Raw genomic sequence first — 20,352 nt, 5'->3', positions numbered from 1 at the left:
TGGAGCAAAGGCTAGCTATTGTGATATTTCAGAAAATAAGGCTCTGCGGAACGTTTCACTTGAGCTGATCTCTCAGTTTAGCATGTGATATCTCGTAAAACTACTTACTGCTGCATTATCAGTTAGCATTGACCGCCTATGTCAAGAAAATCAGAATACCTAACTCACAATAAACAAGTGTACGATCAACCTTTATCGTGCTTGGCAGAATAAAGAGTACCATATTACAAGCAAAAAGCAAGATACAACATTGAGTAATGCTGATACCCTCCCAACGTAATTCCAACTCTCCAAGTCAGTATATCATAAATGCCGCTATGCATTCTTAGATCTTCTTATGCTTTCCCAACTAGAAATAATCAACCTCAATATATAGTATATAACAGTTCTGACACACGTCATAATGAAATTCCAGCAAGATGAGGGCCAACACCAAGGATACAGCAGCCGGAAAAAAAGGCTAATAACATGCCGTGGGTACTGTCCAACCTGTCACCCAAAAAAAGCCACTAAATACTATAGGTAAACAAATACCAACAAGAAAAAAAGAAAAAAAAAACAATACTAAAAGATTCTATCATGCAGATTTTTAACCATACCTCCACAAAAAGCAAATATATTCGAACCTTACATATACATTAATGGTCAAGTTGAGCTAACATTTGAAGTAACTTCTATAAAGTTACATCCCTTTTGTATTGAATGATAGGATCTCTCACCGATGATATAAACTACTGAATATAATCTACTATTTCTAAATTGCTTCCACATCAATCAGACTCTTAAGCTATACAACAAGCAATCAAAAATTAGGCAGTTTAAATAACTCAAAATAATAACATATTTTTAACCATTTGATATATAAGCTAGAATTTTTTTTTGTTGATGTGTAAGTGGCTTAGAGATGATAGATTGCACCCAATTTGAGATCCTCATCATCATTAGAACTACACCAGGTATAATTTGAACCTGACCTCTTTCTCTCTCTATAGAGAGAGTTACAAATAGAGAGAGAACACTACAACTATTATCCAAGCAAACAAAAAAACTACTGACCATGTAGTGAACAAGAACCTTTCAGAAAGCCCCTCCCAGAGCATATCACACCTGCTTGCCCCATTCATAGAATTTCTGGCAGAAGACATTTGGATTGTTGCAACAGCCGCGCATAATCCACAATGCGCCATTATTTTAATCCAAAAATAAAGAGAGGAGTTTAATTTGGTGCCTTCTGGTTCATCCTATATCTTCATGAAACCGTTCTGTTCTGCCTTCTTGTATCTTGAAGTCAGTCAACTTGTAAAAGGGCTGCAGAGAATCGAAGAGACAGAAGGGAAGTAGGGTACAGTTGAGGGGCACAAACATTATAATCCTAGATCCCAATGAGTCCAAAGAATCTTGTATCCCTAAATTTTCTGAGACTCCAAAATCCACATTAGTTAGATGTTTAGGCCATCGCAGCAATGTGTGGAAAGATGTGATATAGGCATTTTGCTTCTCGTATCTTGAAGTCAGTCAAAAGCTGAAGGGCTGCAGAGAATCAAAGGGAAAAAGGGAAGTAGGGTACAGTTGAGGGGCACAAACATCATAATCCTAGATCCCATGAGTCCACTCAGAGACTCGTGTCCCTAAATTATCTGAGACTCCAGAATCCAAATTAGCTACTTGTTTTGGCCATTCCCAGCAATGTGGGCAATGATGTGATATAGGCATCCAACTAAGCCACACAAGAACTAGGCATCCAACTAGGTCACTCAAAGAACAATGTATGCAACCAAGAGACCACCACACAAGAAACTTGCAAAAATGCACGTTGAGAACATTTTTGGTGATATCGAATTGGAAGATAGAAGCATGTTGAGAACATTTTTGGTGATATCGAAATGGAAGATAGAAGCAAACGAGAAGCATTAGCGATTTATTTATTGCAAGATTGCTAATATACTCACTAACGCAAGACTGCTAATTGTTAGCAAGACCATGAGCTTGGCAGAAACATTTGACCCCCCACAAGCATCCACCTATTATGCAAAACATAATTTTTGTATATACCATGATTATGACAATTCACTTCACTGCAAGCGTTCAAATACTATGTATGTGCGCAGGTGTTTTAATTTTTATCAGGGAAACAAATTGAGGGCTGTAAATTCATTGCAAGCATCTGGTTTTCATGCATGTGCACAAACATTCACTGAGTAACTGACACGGTGAATCTTTCCAGCAAGGAGTTAGGTCACTGACACTGTTTAAATGGAAATGTCAAATCTCTATCATGTTTCCAATCATCATTCAATTCTCAAAGTGCATTCTAAATAATCGATGAATAGAGAAGTACCAATGTCCTCTTTACATGTTTCCAGACACGACAAGGTCAATGTTCCATTAAATTGCGATCCATATGGAATTTCAATCACCTACTCACCAGATGAACTACTTATGGTTTTTAATCAAATGCCAGCGGTCATGATAGTCAACACAAATCTATCACGGGTAACACAAAGAACAGCAAAATCCAAGGCAGATGCTAGTCCACTAAAACCCTTTCCATTCTCTCATAAATTGAGATCAAACAAACTTCCAGAATTGATTCCATTATGTTGGATTGCTTAACTACCAATGCACCCAATGTCGGCGGAACTAGTACCGAGCATCGTATCGGTTGCCTGACGGGACTAGTCGGTACGGGCCTATGCCGTGCCATATCGGGCCCATACCGACACAATAGAGGACAAGGAAGAGAGAGAGAGAAGGGGAGAGAGGAAGGGAGACCGGCGGAGGGCCGGCGAAGGCCGACGGCCCAAGTTGGAGGCGGAAGAAACCTTCGCAGCCAAAAAATAGGGCAGGTCACCTGTTTTGTTCGAAACAGGGGTCGCCCCATTTTTTTTTAATTTTGCAATGTTTAAGTGAAGCCGGCAAGCGAACAAAGGACCCGCCTTGTTTCCTGGCCACAGAGCCTAGAGAAGCGTCCTCCGTGCGGCTCGCTGACCGGTCTCCACTTCCCTCTCTCTTCCTTCTTCTTCATCTCCTTCCCTCCCCCGCTCGCTCTCTTTTTCTCTCTTTCCTTCTTCTTCTCGCCCTCCGGCAACGGATTTCATTTCCGTTCCTAGAACCGTGCTGGTCAGCCGTCGAGGCGGCTCGTAACGGCCGAAACCATCCGGTTTAGGACGGTTCTGCCAACCCTGAATGCACCCCTTTGATTAACATTACATTCACTATCATAAATTGCTACACACAACAAATTTTTTACAAGATAGTACCAAAAATGCTGGCTGCTTGCTTTAGTTATCAAAGTTCATGGAATAAATGGTCAATATCAATGTTATAACATAGGAAAGGATGAAGATCATTCACAAAATGATAGGCACAAATATTGTAATGACACGAAATCATGCCAAAACAAGCTATAAAGACCCGCTGGTGGATGATTAAACTACGTATTATTTTATAGATTCTTCAGCATCTATCATGTAAATCTCCTATTTGTGTTCAGAAAAGGTACAAGGAGACTTACAGGGAAAAGAAAATCCAGTATATCCCAGGCTGCATGGCGTACAGCCCTTGTTGGATACATAGGACCCCCAGGAGATGTGAAGCTGTAGAGGCATGACTTCAATCTTGTGCTTGTACTCATCCTCAGTTCTAATCCTATAAAATTTAGTTGTCATTGAATTCAAAAAAGTAAATATTACTGAAAGAGTGAGCTGATTTAACTTCAAATTAAATAAAGGTTGCTTTAAATTCAAAAATCAATTTTTTTGATTATGACATAAGTAGTGTATCAAATCTTGGGCTAATTACAACCTTGTAGGGCACTCATGTGAGAAAGGTAATGCAGAAGCACTGGCTCCACTTTTAGCTTCTGAAGCTGCAATGTAAACAATGCAGGTACAATTGATTTTATAATTAGCACCAGAAAATCATATGGCTATGGCTGCTCATCTAGCAAAAGCATATACCTGATCTGTAAGCTCAATAACAAATATGTCTGCTGGACCACCAACAAAAAAAGAATTTGGAAAAGTAGGAAACTGCTGTAGAAGAATTTCAAGAAAGTCATCTGCATGTTACAACAACATGACGGAACATCACAGGATGGACGCAGTAGTTTAATTCAGAGGGTGATGGAAAGCTAATAATTGCACACCTAAGTTGTAAAAAAATAAGAATCTGGATATGAGTAAAAACAGGTCTCGACGGGCCTGAAAGAAATGATAAAACAAGGCAAATCAGAAACTGAACCGCAACTTGCAAGCTTACAGGACAATATGAAAGATGATCATATAAAAATACTATATGAGTTGGAAAAAGAAACCAGAACCTGCAAAGAAATTTTATTGCTCCGTTCTGGGACCAGTGCAACCTCTTCAAGAAGATACTGGTTAAAGAATGGATTCACTGGATAAGTTCACACAATAATGACACAATCGAAAAAAGGGGAACAAAGAATTAAAAAAAAAGTTGTGACAGGTAATAATATATATCTTACACAGAACAAGGATAAAAATCGCCTCGTATTTGTTTGTATATCAATCCTGCCAACAGACATGTAATGAAATTATCTTTTTAACTCCTCTTCCAAAAAGCCATAAGACAGAACAAACTAATATAAGCAAAGCAATTTTAATTTATGAAGAGTTACTTCAATCGTAGTTTCAGATTAGGTGATCAGTGAACCATTCGAACTTGTTTGGTCATGAAAGTTGGACCAAGTTCAAATTAAAGAAGTTGTGAACCAAATTGCTTGGTTATGACTAGGTCCATTCCAAGATAAAAGATCAAACATGTTTCATACTATGCATGAACAACTTCATCAAAGGACCAGATGAATAGTAACAAAATTAATTGATCAGTAAAATAAATTTCCACAAAATTTTGCAGACCTCCTCAATAAATTACTCTCATGGAGCCCATTGCAAAAATCATGAGTACTGTCAGTACAGTCATGTACGATGAAATAGGTTGGAATGACTCAGAAGTGTATCACTCACCAGTAGATATCTTACTGAACCAATCTGTCTTGACCTGTATGCACCATTATATATTAATTGGATGCATGATGGAATGGACTCATGCATAAAAAATCTTGCTTGTTTTGACCATCTGAAACAACATTTTCATATGTTCTGAAGCTGTCCCTATTCCTTCCATACCTACTTTCTTTTTGGATTTTTACTGTGCCAATGAAACTGAATTATTGTACTAACAGATGTTCAAGCAGAAGAATACGCATTCTTCCTTTAACTCATGTTTGTTGGATTTGGTGAAAACTCCACTACAGTTTGTTACATTTTCTTTCAATCCATATTTCTACATGCTAAAAGAAGAATCTCTGCATACTTGGCTGGATTTGTGAACTCAATTGGCTTATTTGATGGATGTGTTAATATTTAGGGATCAACCTTCACATAGACCAAAACTTTTATTTAAAATATTAAACTCTCAACATCAGATTTTATTCTGTTGAAACAATGAGAAATATTTGATTTTCGTAGAAGTTATAATCACTTTCAAGAGATCATGCATCACCTTACTAACAAATGTACATCTCAGTCTGTTAAGTATTTCAAACAAGTATTATACTTTGGGTAGTAAATTCCTATGCATATTTTATTAACAGAAGTAATTCAAGAAAGCATTATCATAAATAAACAAGTTGCTACAACTAGGCAAAAGGTGCTCTCCCCTCTCTTGGAGGTTGTTCAATATTGACGTCCATCAGTCACCATTCTTGGGTGCATGCTCATGGGCACCATCATGCCTTTCAACATCAACTGTCGCCATATCCTTCACTTGTAGGAGGAGGATTATGGGTAACTTCCATTTATTTCCGGTGCAGCAATTGCTCATACGTACATACATCCTTCACTTGTAGATGGAGGATTATGGGTAACTTCCATTTATTTCCTGCTGTAACTTCCATTTATTTCCGGTGCAGCAATTGCTCATACATATATGTATGTATCCATGCATGCATACATATACATCTACATATATGCGTGTGTGTGTGTGTAGTGAGACAGAGAGAAAGAGAGAGGACACCTTTCATGTCTCCCATTTCTACCATTTCTGTAAGTAGAATAAATACCAAATTAGGACATATCTGAAATTTCTTCTTTTATAACAGTCAAAACACAGTAAGAGGGTATAAGAAGGGGGAAAATAAGGTTTAGGATAGAACAAGGCAAAAAGTACAAAGAGAGCGGACATAAGAGCTGAGGGAACGCATCCATGAAGAAGCCACTTCATCCAACACAATCCACAAATTCTAAAGAATTCGATGTCTCAGAATCTAATCCTAATAGAACCTAGATCTAGTGCAGGACACGTAGACGATAATCATACATAAATAGGACTTAGGAACCCACTAGAGATCATTTTGGTTTGTTTTGAGAAAAAAATGGTCCTGAAAATTAGTATGAAAATCTTTCTGAAACCAAATGAAAAAATTAAACAATAACATTTCTTTTTCTTTTTTTTTTTTAATTTTAAACTCGACCATCATATTCTTAAATACCACGTAGTGCATTGCTGATTGCCAACTTAGTATAGCACAAAAGGTAGACAGATTATATGCATGCTTATCTTAGCATGACAGTGTGCATTTGGTGAGTCTTTTGCACTTTTATAAACTTCACTTTATTCCCCAATAGAATTGGGTTCCTGGTCCAGTATTTGCTCTTCTCAAATTCCTAACATATTAATCATAGGTCGTGTATCTTAAGCAGTTAAATCAAAGTAATCAAAGGATAGTCACTATAAAAAAAAGGACTTCTGACACATACCAGAAAACATTTCTAGCACCCTGAACAAGTGCAGATCCATAACGTAGCAAGGCTTCAGTATTTTCAATAGGAACTTCAAACAACTGCAAAAAGTAAGCCAATGTAAAGCAGCTAGGTCAACTAAAAATATATATGCACAGAAAATAATCTTTTGATGACATACAATTATAAAATACTAAACTTAGATGATCTAAAGAGCTTCAACTTGTTTTTCAAATTAAGGATGCTATAGAAAATATATGTTGTATTTGGTTTTCTTACAAACAAAATTAAGCTAGCATCATGTAACCCCTCTATGCTGCTCTAACTGAACCGAGTATGTCAACATGCCAATTGTTATTTTTATATACTTTGTTCTTCATATTTTTATGAACTTGGGCCCCATTTGGCATTGTTGTAGGCAATAGAGCTCTTGTTTGTAGAGCTTTGGGTAGTAGAGTTTTCACTACTAGAGCTTTTAATAAAAAGTTGCTTACTGTTTGGTCACTACAGGGCTTTAACATCTATTTGGAAACCAAACTGAGAAAGTGTTTTAATATCAAAAAATAATGGCAATAGATATATATAATGCCTTCAATTGTCTAATTGTTTCTACTATCCAAACTGTTAAAGCATTCTTAATTTATAAATTATTTAATTTGATATTTAACTAAATAATATAATTAGCAATAAATTTTTAAATTTATTATAAAAGATAACAATACTTTTATTATATGATTATATTATTATATAATAATAATATTGTCATTATAATATAATAAAATGATATTGTTATTTTAGTACATTATAATAGTACTATGTTGTAATATTATTATAGTAAATGACTATTATAACAGCATAATGATGCCGGCTACAAGAAAAGATCTCATAATAGTCAATATGGGTCCTCATTGCCCATCAATGCATGGTGTTCTTCGACTGATCGTTACTCTCGATATAAAAGAAAGAAAAATTCATGGACCAACCCCATCCACCCTGTAGGAACTACGAGATCACCCCAAGGACGCCTTCAGCATCTAGGGGTCACGAACAGACCATAGACTCTGTCCAATAAGTGGAACGCATTAGCTATCCACTCTCTAGTTGGGCAGTACGGGTCGGAAAAGGGCGGTCACTTGTTCTTAAAACCAGCATTCTTAAGACCAAAGAGTCGAGCGGAAAAAAGGAGAGCTCTCCGTTCTTGGTTCTCCTATAGCTGAATTCTCTGGAACCACCGACGCATTTAAACATGCATTTCATCACACACAGACATGCACATACATGACATGTAGATAGTTTTTAGTTACATTATACTTGATAGATTGGTTCTTTCAACACAATTTCGGGTAGATGATTCGAAAACCACCAACTGTCAACGAACTTGATTCAATAAGTATAGGATTAGAAAGTAATTTTTAAATATTAATAAAAAATTAACATTGATTAGGATAGCTAGCTCTTAGAATTTACAAATACAAAACAAATAAATCAGAACCCTTTGATCGATGAGAAAAGGAAGTAGCACATGGAATTAGATTTAGAATTCATGTATTAGCCAATTTTATATTATATTTGATATCGAAATAAAGTCACTTGAGAGATAATAGGAACTCTATTTTTTTCCTTCTACCTGACTTCTCCTCACCTTCCCAAATTTCTTAAATAAAATCCAAAAATCTTGTCTCCTTGGATACAAAATCCCACTCATGGAGGCCTCCTAACTTGCATGTTGTCTAGAGTCTTAATAATCAAATACTCCCAGATTAAAATGCGCCAGCTAAAATTGAACTCCGAATTGTGTTGAATTGTGTTGTGAATTTGGTACAAATTGTACTGATTTGCATGTCGCCAGCATAACCAGCGAATCAGCTAAGCTTGGATTTTAGAATGGAAAAAGTTAAGTGACAGAATACAAATGACTTCAAACCCATCTCACCACTCACTACAGCAAGCCTTATCAGGAAAATAGTCATGATCTTCATAAAGATTCCTTATCTTTTTAATAGATTACAACTTAAAAAAAAAAAACTTGGCTTCGATAGGTGCTAGCTAAATCTTGAAATACACATTAGCCTTTCAAGAGAGCTTCTTGGTGATTCTAGCATATATCTGGGTCTTATAAATGCACCTTATACTATGGCATATCATAGCATGAGATTTTTCTTTTATCTCTCACAAATTTTCTGTTAATATATAGTTGGCTTTATTCTCCAATTAGTATCTACGCAAGCTTCAAAACATACTTTGATTCCATGACTGTTGGATGTAATTGTGAATAACGATACCACAAGCAATCATAACCACATCAAGATTTCAAAAATTAAATTGAGAGGACATCTGAATTTGTACATGCTTGCCACTTCCAGAGGGCTATAGAAAAGCTTCAAAAAGAAACTAACATTACAGCATGATAATACTAAATAATGGTATGCAATATGCAATATGCAACACAAACTACAAATAGGTAAGTAACAGCCAACCCAAAAAGAGCATGACAAATTAGTTTTTTATCTTCACAATGTATACAAACTGGCTACAAGGACTAGAATAGTCATCCAGATAAGTGGTCATACCTTTTTAACAGCATCTTAAAAATATATTGTATGAGCTTACTGCAATAAAGGACTTACTGTGATAAAGAATTTATAAAAATGCAAAACAAACCCAAGCAAAGGCTTTCTACAAATGCAAGACATACCCACTTGTGGAATAGAAGGGCAAATATATGTGACACAAAAGAATGGCTCCAGAGTTGAACAATCAAATCAAGAATGTGCTTCCCATCTTCAGGTACCCTAACATAGTGATCAGCAAGAACTTCATAAAAGCACAGGCAGTTATCCATTCTATCATCTGCTCTGGCAATTCCATCTTCATTCCTACTGACAATTATGTCTGTTTTCAATGACATTATGGAAAAAGTAAAACATTTGCACAATTCTAGATGCATTGTGTATTCAAAAAAAAGAATGGCACTTTGATTCAAAATGGTTTTCTATGAAAGTATCCATGTTAGAATTGAGCTTGCATGAGCAAATTTGTGCAGACATGAAGATGCACATAAGGACAAGCTAACAACACTTTTCAAACCCCAGGAATATAGCATATCTAATGCACACTTGCCATTGGAAGTGCATACAGGAATATGAATCCATGTGGACGTGAACATGCACATAAGGACAAACAAACAACACTTTTCAAACCCCAGGAATATAACGTCTAATGCATGCTTGCCATTGGAAGTGCATACAAGAACATGAATCCAAGAACAAAGCTGATGTTCTACATAAGATGCTGCTACCATAATAATTTAGTTTAAGCCCTCTTTTCGCATCTGATCAATAAGTCTGATGAATTATCATCAAGTCCTACCACAATGCATTTATTGTCTTCATTATATAAATGCTTAAACAATTTTATTTTCTGTGTCTTGCTTTTTGATTTCTTATGCATGCAATCTTGCTTGTCGATTTCTCATGCATGTTCCCTAGAGTATCAGGAGTCCAATATCAGTAAAAGAGTTCTGAGATTCTGTTTTTGACATAAAGAAAGGGTTACTTGCCAGAGTGAGGTACACGATCTTGTGGGTTGCATGTGGCTTGCATAGCTTCAGGATGTCTGACTCTTAACATATTGACAATAGTGGCTGATAATGTATTTGAACCTTTCTTGTCAAAGTTTAACAGATGCTCGATTCCCATGTTTTGAGAACATTCGCTATCTATATCTCCAGTGTTCATAAAACAGGATGAACTTGCAATTTATTTTCTAAACAAAAGGATCCGGTTTACAATCTTCATTACTTGAGCCAGATAAGAAACACTTTAATCGTCACCAAAGTCAGATTTAGAACCACCTTAACTAAGGAAGTGTTTAGAAAGCTGGTGCCATTTCAAGATTCCAGGAAGATTCTGAAGTGGGTACTCTACCCTAGATAGAAGATTCCAAGTAATAAGTTCACAATTGAAACAACAATTTATTTAGCTTTATGGTAACAAAGTCTTGATGCTTTATCTTCCTAACAGCTATTTGTTTTCCAGATTGTGGCAAGAAACTAGGTTTTGCATTTGATAGTCTGATGATTTGTATTGTAAATGATTAATGATGTAATTAAAGACCCTCTTGTACATACCGTTTTGTGCTTGAGCAGGCTCCAACTAGCTTTATTTCTCCTTTAACCTTGTTTTTTGCATTTAGACATTTCTGTTTCCGTAAATCACTTGCTAAAGAAATTGAGATAGATTGATATTTAAACCTTACAAAACGGAACCCGCCTTGGAAAAATATGCAGGACCCAGTCAACAAACAAGAGCAAACAAGGTACATGAACAAAAGCATAAGCATTAGCATTATAAGCGATGAACCTGCATTACCTCCCAGGTGGTTCATGAAACTCATAACACCTAGGCTGCCTCTGCCTAGATTACCACTTATTTATATGACTAAGATCCAAAGCTTATGCTGCTAGCTTAGGAACAGGCGCAACACCCATGGGGTAACCAATTAGTTGATAACAACCTTCAGTTATATGTACATAAAGTATATATTGTGCGTGTGTGATGCAATTCTTCTTTTTTTTTTTTGAGGGTCTGATATGATGTATCACTCACATTAGCATCCATGCGTCATTGATTGAAAGCTAGAAAATTTTCATGAACCATATCATAGCCCATAAAGCTAATCTTGTATAAAATGCAGCCTTGCTATAGATAAGAAATGGTCTGCTAGTTCATTTAAAGGTCCCCTTTTACAAAGTACCTATATGAAAAGCTAACTCATACCAAAGTCAACTTTCACAGAGCAATGCTTTCAGAAATTATGTTATGGTACATTACAAGAATTTGGACCAGCAACAACGTGCAGACCAAATTAATTGCTCTCCATCATAGAAAGAAATAATAAGTTGCCATCCAATTCCAAAGTGCCAGAACTCCACCAACGTCTCCTACTCCTTCATGCATCTGTGCATATTCCCATGTCCCATGGCCATCATGCATTATATTCAACTACGTGGTTATCATGTTTTCCAGCATTCTAACGAGATTTGCTAGGTTATAATATTCTTTTACGACCTCTATTACCTGCATGCTTTCTATTATGGTTCATTTAACTTATAGGTTCTCTGGGTTTTCAAGATAGATGGTCTTGCTTGCTAGTCAATGTCCATACTTGCTATTCCTAAGACAAAAATGGTAAAGATATGTTTTAATGATCTGAATAAGGTAGTTAAATGCTTACCCTTTTAGCATGCAGTCATAACCTCTGGAAAAGTTATGCAGTAGACTAAAGTCTAAAAGCTCATAAGTCCTTATTTGATTTATTTAAATTTGTTTTCTTAACATTGGATTCATATTGACAATGATGCATCGAAGATATATAATTCGATCGTGAATCGGGTTGGACCCTCCAAAAAGAAAATGAAAGTAAAGGTTTTATTTTTTTGATAGATTGTTTCGATATATCTTAGGGCACTCGTTTTCTTCTCATTCGAGTGCAAATCTAATCATCTAGATTTGAGATGAAAAGCAGTTCCCCATTAGGGGCAAATGGTTATCCATTAAGCGGAGAAAATGGTATTATAAGAAGCAAAATGGTTATACCCCTATTCTTGAAAGAATGGACTAACAGGGTCAGCTACCTAGCCAACTTATCTTAATGTATGTATTTAATTTATTCGGAGCTAATAGAGCAGGATCCACTTTTTGGGGAATATGAGTCGAAGCCATAACAAAAATATTTCTAGTGGAACATCTTTCACAGTCCCTAGAGAGATAGTTCTCTAATAGACTCAAGATCCTCTGTTTTCGATTATCTAATAAATCATTTAATGAAAGTAGATTATCATAACTAAAAAAGAGAAAAAGCTTTGGAGCAACCCGTTCTGTGCACATGAAAAGTTCATCAGGCTCATCACTGCTGATTTGGCAACAACATAACAACCTCCTTGTTTGGCAACAAGAGTTGCACCGATCCCCTCTTGCCACATAGCAAGTGGATTGTTTGTGTGCACATAATGTCCACCCATAGCATTACTCCCAAAAACATATCCTTCGACCTAGGTTCATCTATGAACTATCACTGGACAAGAACAACGTGGAAAAGCATAGGACTTCCACCAACTCTTGAGAAGTTCCCTGATAATCCAAGTTGTTGACATCTTCTTCCAATGGGATTTCTACAACCAACACCATCCGAGGCCATAGCGGTAACTTTTGGACAAGAAATTCAGTAGACTAAGGTCTAAGAGCTCATATCTAAAAAGATATCTGACAAACTAGGCTCCTCTGAAAACTAGCACTAGACAAGAACATGATGGAAAAGCATATAACAAAAGATAAGTCCATAAGCTGGTTTATCAAGGCTTCACCTAAGCAGTTTCATCGAAGAAATTGGAGTCCAAGTAAAGACAAAAAATCATAAACACAACGATGCAGCATATCTTGTCCCCATCCAATCAAAGTTTAATTACTCTAAATTCCGTTGGTTATATTTCTTGAGATCAAGAAGTAAAGGTGGAGGAAAAAAGAAACCACTTGAAAATAAGAAACCATTCAGATTTCAGAAGTATTCGCATGGAGCATTACAACATGCTACAAGCTACAAAGCCGTACCTCGAGCTCGATCATCTATCTCCAAAGCTATATCAGCAAGCAACTGTTGTAACAGGTCAGCTCTCTGCGACGGATAGTTCAACGCCTGCAACGACAAAGACAGAAACCACACACCTCAGTGACCTCACCATCAGCTTCTTCATCTATATAGAAGTTTAAACGGTTATATCAAGAATAGATGCGATAGAAAAAGTGCAAGCAGAGCCCATCTCTCGCAACAGAGAGAAACAAAGAAACCATCGACTCAGGGTTTCAAGAATCGAAATTCTTATCATCGGAAACCAAAACACGAAAATGGCAAACAGGGCTTCCAGTCAGAAATAAGATCTCACCCGCTGAAGCTTTCTCTCGATCTCTTGGGCAAGCGCGGTAAGGTAAGCCGATCTCCGATTCGCCGAACCCTGGCTCATTCTCGCGGACGCCCGAATGGAAGAGCATTTGAGAAGCGACAGCGAACCCTAACCCTAATTTCCCACTGCCTCTCGCCTTCGCGGTCGGTGGTCCAAGGCAGGACTCGAAAGAAATCGCACGAGAAAAGCTGAAAGAATTCGAAACCTTAGCTAGATTTGGGGGAAAAGAGAGAGGCGGTCTCCGGACTTTCTCGAAGCGGTTCGGAGAAGGAAGTCCATCAACCGATTCTTGGATTCGGTTACAAGAAATAACCTCTCTCCTCTTTTTCTCTCCTCTCCCCCTCTATTTATAGGAGCACAGTGGATAAACGCGTTAGCGCATATCCGAGGGCCGAGAGCGATGTAGATAACGGAAGGAAGATTTTTTAAATAACCAAAGAATTTCAATAAAATAACAAATATGCCCCATTCCCCGTACATAGGCTACCCTAGTGGTCTCCAGAGTCGAGGCTTGCGAGGGAAGGAAGGCATTTATTCCGCGGAAGTGGCGGGGCCGCGGGGGAATTCTGTTCTTCCGGAACGTCACCGTTATGGTGCCGTGACTGACACGTGTCTCTGATAGGCGGGCCGTGAGTGACACGTGCCTCGGCGGGGGGCAGCCGTCGTGCACACAAGCGAGAGAATGACCACGCGTCATATTCGAAACGGAGACGTTTTTTGCCTGATCCAGATGATGAAGTCATGATGATGGGTGGGTTAGCATTTTAGCGGACCCGGTTTCGGACATCGAGCCAGAATTGCATTTTGTTTCTATTTCTGAGCTGCTATTCGAAAAAATAAGCACAGCAGACATGCATGCGCCTTCCATCTATCTTATCTTTACACTTTATAATATATATATATATATATATATATATATATATATATATATATATATATATATATATATATATATATATATATATATATATATATATTCGAAAATAAAAAAGAGAAAAATACATCATTAACAACGTATCAATCTTATTTTAGACAGATTGATCGCAAATAAAATCCTGAGCTCTCCAAATTGCGTTGAATTTGAGGGTGTCTCAATAACGGCTATACATATATTTTGCGAGCATCACCCTAACTAGTGGTAACAAGCTAGTGGCATATGAAATATAAAACTTGCATGACTATCACCAGCTCCAAAAATTTAAGGGAGCATTTGGTATGGGATGATCATCCCAGAATCAAGGGTGATATGTATGGAGGTGATGAGATCACCGCGTTTGGTTGCACCATGGTGAATCTATATAGCGGTGATCCTAAATCACTTTCGCTCCTCAAATCACCGTACAACCCAGTGATGGAATGCCCGTTCTTGAGGTCCGAAAACCAAGATCATCCCATGACAGTGATCCTGGGTTGAAAGTTAAAGACAAAAATACCCCTCAATTTAGCAAAAAAATTGATATATTAATATACCATCAATATATTATGTCAATGTTATATATATAAATAATATTATATTGATATTATATATTATATTAATGATATATGTTATATTATAATATATTACTAATCATATTATTATCATATTATTATTGAAGGATAATTTTAAATTATAGCGAAAATATATTATTATATTTTATATTTATATAATGAAAATGATTAATATATTACTCCTATTTACCTTATTTTTTAATCAAAATAATTATTAGTATTAAAAAATCTATTATAAGTATAAATAAAAATATTAATTCTATATTTAAAAATAACATATTTTTATAAGATTAATAATTTATAGGAATAATAAATATATTTTTATAGAATATATTAATAATTAATATATTGATAAATATATTAATATTTTATTACAATATATTTTATATGATTAATAAATATATGATAAGGGCTAGTAAAAGTAGAATATGTGACAAAATTATGGAGCTATTATATGAATTAGCATATTGACTTACATTTTTAAATCATGAGAATTAAAAACACATAAAAAATCCATCTAAGATATATGAGGGGTATTTGTGGTATTATGTAGTCGGTGATCTTAAATCTCCATGCTATACCAAATAAGTTACTCATGGATACCCGAAGATTTTTAATCACTGGATCATAGCCTACCAAATACATTGATCTTAGATCACCGGAATCAAATTACCCCAGCATTCGGATCACCGGAGATCTTAGATCACCGTGATGATCCTGTTGAGGTTACCAAACGCCCCTTAAGGAACATAAGAGATGCCATCTGGCACTTTTCTCTTCGTGGTCATGTACTTATGCAGCCTTCTGCGGCTGTCCGGCTTTTATGAAGATTGACAAAATCCATCACATATGCGACATCAACAGCTCATTGTCCCTCTTCCAATGTGTTTTCCTTCCAATTTGTCTCCAACAACCTAGAGTTAGCTAAACAAATTAAAATGCACAACTAATTAATCTCTGGAACAAAGATTTATGCACACAAATATGCCAAGTCAGAGCATTGCCCAGAATTTGGTCCAATCATGATCTAGCCTGATTTGGGGTAGCGGAACGCTTAAAAGTATAAAACCAAATGCACTATGAAGATCAGAACTAAGGGGTAAAAAACAATCAAATATAATTCAGCTGTATCCATTTCCGTATTCGATCCGGATCCGATTTTCCTAAATAAAAAGTATCTGAAACATCTGAGTTAAAACAAAGCATCCAAATACCAAACCACAATGCTTCATCTAATTTATATGAGTCATGCTTTTTATTTATTGAAAAGTATTTAGATTATTAAATAACTATTTCATGTATATTATTATATTTTAACCATTATTTGCTAAAAACATCATTTTCCTTTGATAGAACTGAAAAACTAATTTTAGATATTTTCAACACTTTATTATCTAAAAATGTTTATAAATATAAGTAACTTCAATGCACTACTACATTTATTTATAATTTTTTTACATGCTTTCTAAAAAACTAGATAATTCATGATTATGTTTTTGTGGTATTTTTTTTTATTTATGCTATAATTAAAGACTAATGACAATTTTGATACAAAAAATTATTACTATTTTTTATATTATATTTTTACATTAAATAATTTAATTTTTTAACTTGAACTCTTGGCCAGGACGATCTCCATATGAATTTTAATAACCATGTCTGAATCTTTAAATTATATTACCATCCTCTGTGATTATGTAATTGATATTAATTTTCATCGTCGCATTAAACTAAAAATTCGATTTATATCCAAATAATATCTCACTTATATCCATATTTGGATAAAAAAATGAATATAACTAATATTCGACTTATATCTATACTTTGTCTAAATAAACATGATAAAGGAAAACAGCCAACAGGAGGGCACATTTTTGTTGAACATCATTCCATCTCGCAAGAAAGTTCCCCTTGAACCGTTCTGGGTCCGCCCATCTCGCCGACTGGTTCGTGTAGAAGAAGTTACACCCCCGAATTCTGAATCCCCTATTGTATTGACTATGTCAGATGAACCCGAAATCCCGGTTCCGCCTGAACCAACCACTCACGACATTCTCAAGGCTCTGTTAGCCCAAAAGGAAGGAATATTGGCTGTCACTATCCTCTGGTTAGCAATCAACTACGGAGCTGGCAACTCGCAAGCCAGCAAGTCAACCTCTGTCAGATCTTCGGCCCAGTTTATTAACGAAACTGACTCCGGAAAGGACTTTCCTCTGTTAGAAGGGTCCAGCGTGCCGGTCAGAAAATGCTTACCCGAGCTCTGACAAACTCCGTTCCCGTTCCTAGGGGTGGGGTGCAATCCCTTCTCCGATTCGTTCGAAACAAGGTAGCCGTGGGCGTCCCTACCTACGGCTGGATTGAATCCGTTTTCTTCTCAACTCATACTACAGAAGGAACCCTATCTTTCTTGATCTTCCTTCACAGACCAATCATGTAACCTGATCTTATTACGATCTATCTTTATTGTCTTGATTGAATACATCATTGAAAGAATCATGGGTCTACTACGTCAATTGCGTAACGAGTTGGACGCACGCAGGGCCTCGGTTTGCTGCGTGGACTTCCTACAGAGTGCAATGGAACCCAGCTCAGCTCCGCCGAGCCAAAAGGAAAGAACCGCCGGAGGCGAACAGTAGAGTATAGCCAAGAGGCTTTCGTCGTCCGTAAAGGACCTAACGGAAGACCGTGCTCCGAAGTTCACTGAGAGTTTTCGGGAGCATGCACAGGAATCCCGGACATTGAGGGGGAGGGGTGGTACCCACCATAGCCGCAGTCAACGAATTCATTAGGCAATCGGGCTTTTTTCTTTTTTTCTTGAAAGCAGGCAAGGTGAATGGGAATAAGATGAAAAGCCGGATGGAAACGTTGAAGTCGCACGAGCAGTTCCATGTCCCCCGGCAGCAGTGAATTGAGCAGGTTATTCTGTAGCTTTACATCGGGATCCTATCCCGGCTAGCGGCGCGGCGAAAGAAGCAGAGGCAGCTATTGAACAGGTTTGTCGAGTAAAAGCACGAGTTCCGGTAGAAGAGGACGCACCTCCGCCTCACTATGACCCGGGACGGGAAGAGAAAGACTTTTCTTTTTCCGGCGGGCTTGATCGAGTAAAGCCAAAGACGCCCCAAGACAAGGTACAACTGTTGGGAAGGGGACATGATCAATAGAACTTGGCTGGATCCGGACACTTTCTTTCAATTCGAAAGGGCTGACTTCCCGTATTCCTTAACTGTCAAATACTATGTGAGAGCTTACTCGGACTATTCCTTAACTGTCAAATATTGATTTTATCTCGGACAATACCTTAGGAAGGGGGAAGGAGTCTAAATCCATGGACATTAATGAACCATCATTGATGGACGTTGCACATGACACGATCAATTCGACTCGACGGTCCGGCGCTAATAGAAATCGCTTACTCTCCGTCTAGCGAAGGTTTTTTGATATTTATTTAATATCCCCTCCATATTTATATTTTTAAAAATAAAAATATAAATATGACATATCAATATCCAACTCATTTTTAACTCAGACCATTCTAGCACAACGTCTGCACAGAGCACCTTAATTTTGGATTGCACCCAGACCATTCTAGCACAACGCGTGCACCCACAGCACCTTAATTTTGGATATAATCCAATTAACTTCAGAGTGGATTTGGGCTAACCATGACAAAGGCAGACCCTAAGGCGCATCTCCAAAATCTAAACCTAATACCAATTGAATTTACAGGTCAAGAACCGGATGGTTGACCCATTCGCACCTTAATTTCCAATTATGGTCAAGCCTTGGCTTGACCTTGACTGCCGTTCCTGTTCGTATCATGCAGACACAAACGATGCTGGCCAAACCTGTAAGTACACACGAAGTATCGCTGTCAACTTGAAAGCAGGTTTGAAATAACCCTTCCTATTCAAACAAGAGCCCAATAAAGTAAATAAAAGCACACGAACTTATTATTTTATATGGAGCAAAACTTTTCAATACACGATTTTACAACACTGGGAAATCCTACAATGACACAAAACAATACAAACAAAATGAAGAGAAGTAACATAAACTAACCAAAATTCTTTGACACACCTCAAACATTTACACTTAGGATCTAGAACAATGGATCAACAATAGATAAGCTGCCTCCAAATAGTAATTACAATCAAACATTATACAGGATCAGAGCTTGCTCTCATGATGTTGGTCTTCTACTGAAACACAAAATTTTTACGACCCAAGGATGCCTCACAAAAAAACTGCATGAACCTCGGTACTACAGATACAATTACAAAAATTAATGGCCAAAACGTTGTTTCCCATGTGGTGGAATCCCATCTTCAAATGCTGGAGGCTATTATCTGTAACCAGAGAAATGAATAGCCGCTTGCCTATGAATGGTTTACCTCTATATCATGAGCGATAGATTACAGATCCATTGGAGAATAGTTTTACCTGAATGGTGAACAAGAAAACGCCCCTTTTCTGATGGTGACTGGCAGAAGAAAAATAATTTAAATCAATTAAATGAAGGAACTCACTCAAAAGGTCCCCTGTACATCGCATGCCTCTGCGGTTAATATTTATCCAGGTAAAATGCTCAATTACAAGCTTTGTTCAAACACCTGCAAACAAAATTGCCAGAAAATTCATCAGTAACTACCCAGAAGAAACTACTGTAGAAATCTAAGAAGAAATGAAAAGTGTCTACATTGATTTTGTCCAGTGACCTTATCTATGCAGTTGCTTAGACTAACAGCTGTCTATTACATGTGATGACCATTAACATGCCTTCCTTATGCAAAATCACCTTCAATTTAACTCCAAGAACATTTTCAAATAAAATTAATAATCAGATTACCTCATGGTAGCACTGGTGGCGAGTTCAATCCAGATATGTCAACTTGGATCTTTTAGAAACACTAGTAGGGTAAAGAGCATCAAGTCCCACCAGACATTCCTCGATGGTTGATGTCCATTGACACAACCAAATTTGATATAATCTTCTAACTTTATAATTTAGTTCCAAGATCATTTGACAGCTGTAATATTCCACGCATTTGGAGGTAAGGATTCTCCAGGAGTTTTTCATTGTTGCACTATTTTTTTTTCGAGAAAAAGACAAAGATGTTAGTGAATATGTTTATTAATGCA

At 36.9% G+C, this 20,352-nt stretch overlaps 2 protein-coding genes across 11 annotated transcripts in view; both read right to left on the bottom strand.

Moving 5' to 3' along the window:
- Positions 1 to 180: 180 nt before the first annotated feature.
- On the bottom strand, positions 181 to 14,119 carry LOC103703435 (K-stimulated pyrophosphate-energized sodium pump protein). Of its 7 annotated transcripts, none has more exons than XR_015967718.2 (12): positions 13,708 to 14,100; positions 13,376 to 13,460; positions 9,463 to 9,659; positions 6,786 to 6,868; positions 4,490 to 4,535; positions 4,322 to 4,378; positions 4,148 to 4,202; positions 3,960 to 4,060; positions 3,805 to 3,868; positions 3,515 to 3,648; positions 1,057 to 1,308; positions 181 to 489 (listed from the first exon to the last, which is right to left on the bottom strand). XR_015967718.2 is itself a non-coding variant. In XM_008786273.6 (11 exons), exons 1-11 carry the CDS (start codon positions 13,783 to 13,785, stop codon positions 316 to 318), a joined length of 1,074 nt encoding a protein of 357 aa, XP_008784495.1. In that variant the 5' UTR covers positions 13,786 to 14,119; the 3' UTR covers positions 181 to 315. The 7 variants fall into 7 exon arrangements, 5 of the variants coding, with proteins under 5 accessions (XP_008784495.1, XP_088558419.1, XP_088558418.1 ...); XR_016396112.1 differs by having other exon boundaries at positions 351 to 489; positions 4,490 to 4,547; positions 13,708 to 14,095; XM_008786273.6 differs by lacking the exon at positions 1,057 to 1,308 and having other exon boundaries at positions 13,708 to 14,119.
- A 5,022-nt stretch (positions 14,120 to 19,141) lies between these two features.
- Positions 19,142 to 20,352, bottom strand: part of LOC103703436 (uncharacterized) — a 28,167-nt gene continuing 26,956 nt past the window's right edge. For all 4 annotated transcript variants that reach the window (XM_088702286.2, XM_008786274.6, XM_088702287.2 and 1 more), the window contains 3 exons: positions 20,060 to 20,297; positions 19,654 to 19,823; positions 19,142 to 19,559 (listed from right to left, as the gene is read on the bottom strand). In XM_088702286.2, the coding sequence (XP_088558412.2) occupies positions 20,211 to 20,297 (87 nt within the window). In that variant the 3' untranslated portion in view covers positions 19,142 to 19,559; positions 19,654 to 19,823; positions 20,060 to 20,210. The remainder of the gene's footprint in view (positions 19,560 to 19,653; positions 19,824 to 20,059; positions 20,298 to 20,352) is intronic.

The sequence above is a fragment of the Phoenix dactylifera genome, chromosome 8 (genome assembly GCF_051530095.1).
Source record: "Phoenix dactylifera cultivar Ajwa chromosome 8, Ajwa_hap1_PhDact_Kaust_v1.1, whole genome shotgun sequence".
Taxonomy (NCBI): domain Eukaryota; kingdom Viridiplantae; phylum Streptophyta; class Magnoliopsida; order Arecales; family Arecaceae; genus Phoenix; species Phoenix dactylifera.
The sequence above is the reverse complement of the archived record's forward strand: the minus strand, read 5'-3'. Positions and strand labels throughout refer to the sequence as shown.

Excerpts from the sequence above, each read along its gene's own strand:
- LOC103703435 (XM_088702290.2), bottom strand. The coding sequence starts at position 13,785 with ATGAGCCAGGGTTCGGCGAATCGGAGATCGGCTTACCTTACCGCGCTT. Across the intron at positions 4,379-4,489 it reads GATTTTTATCCTTGTTCTGT|TATCTTCTTGAAGAGGTTGC; the intron begins GTAAGATATATA and ends TTCTTTAACCAG. Across the intron at positions 3,183-3,514 it reads TACTGGATTTTCTTTTCCCT|GGTTGGCAGAACCGTCCTAA; the intron begins GTAAGTCTCCTT and ends GGGTGCATTCAG.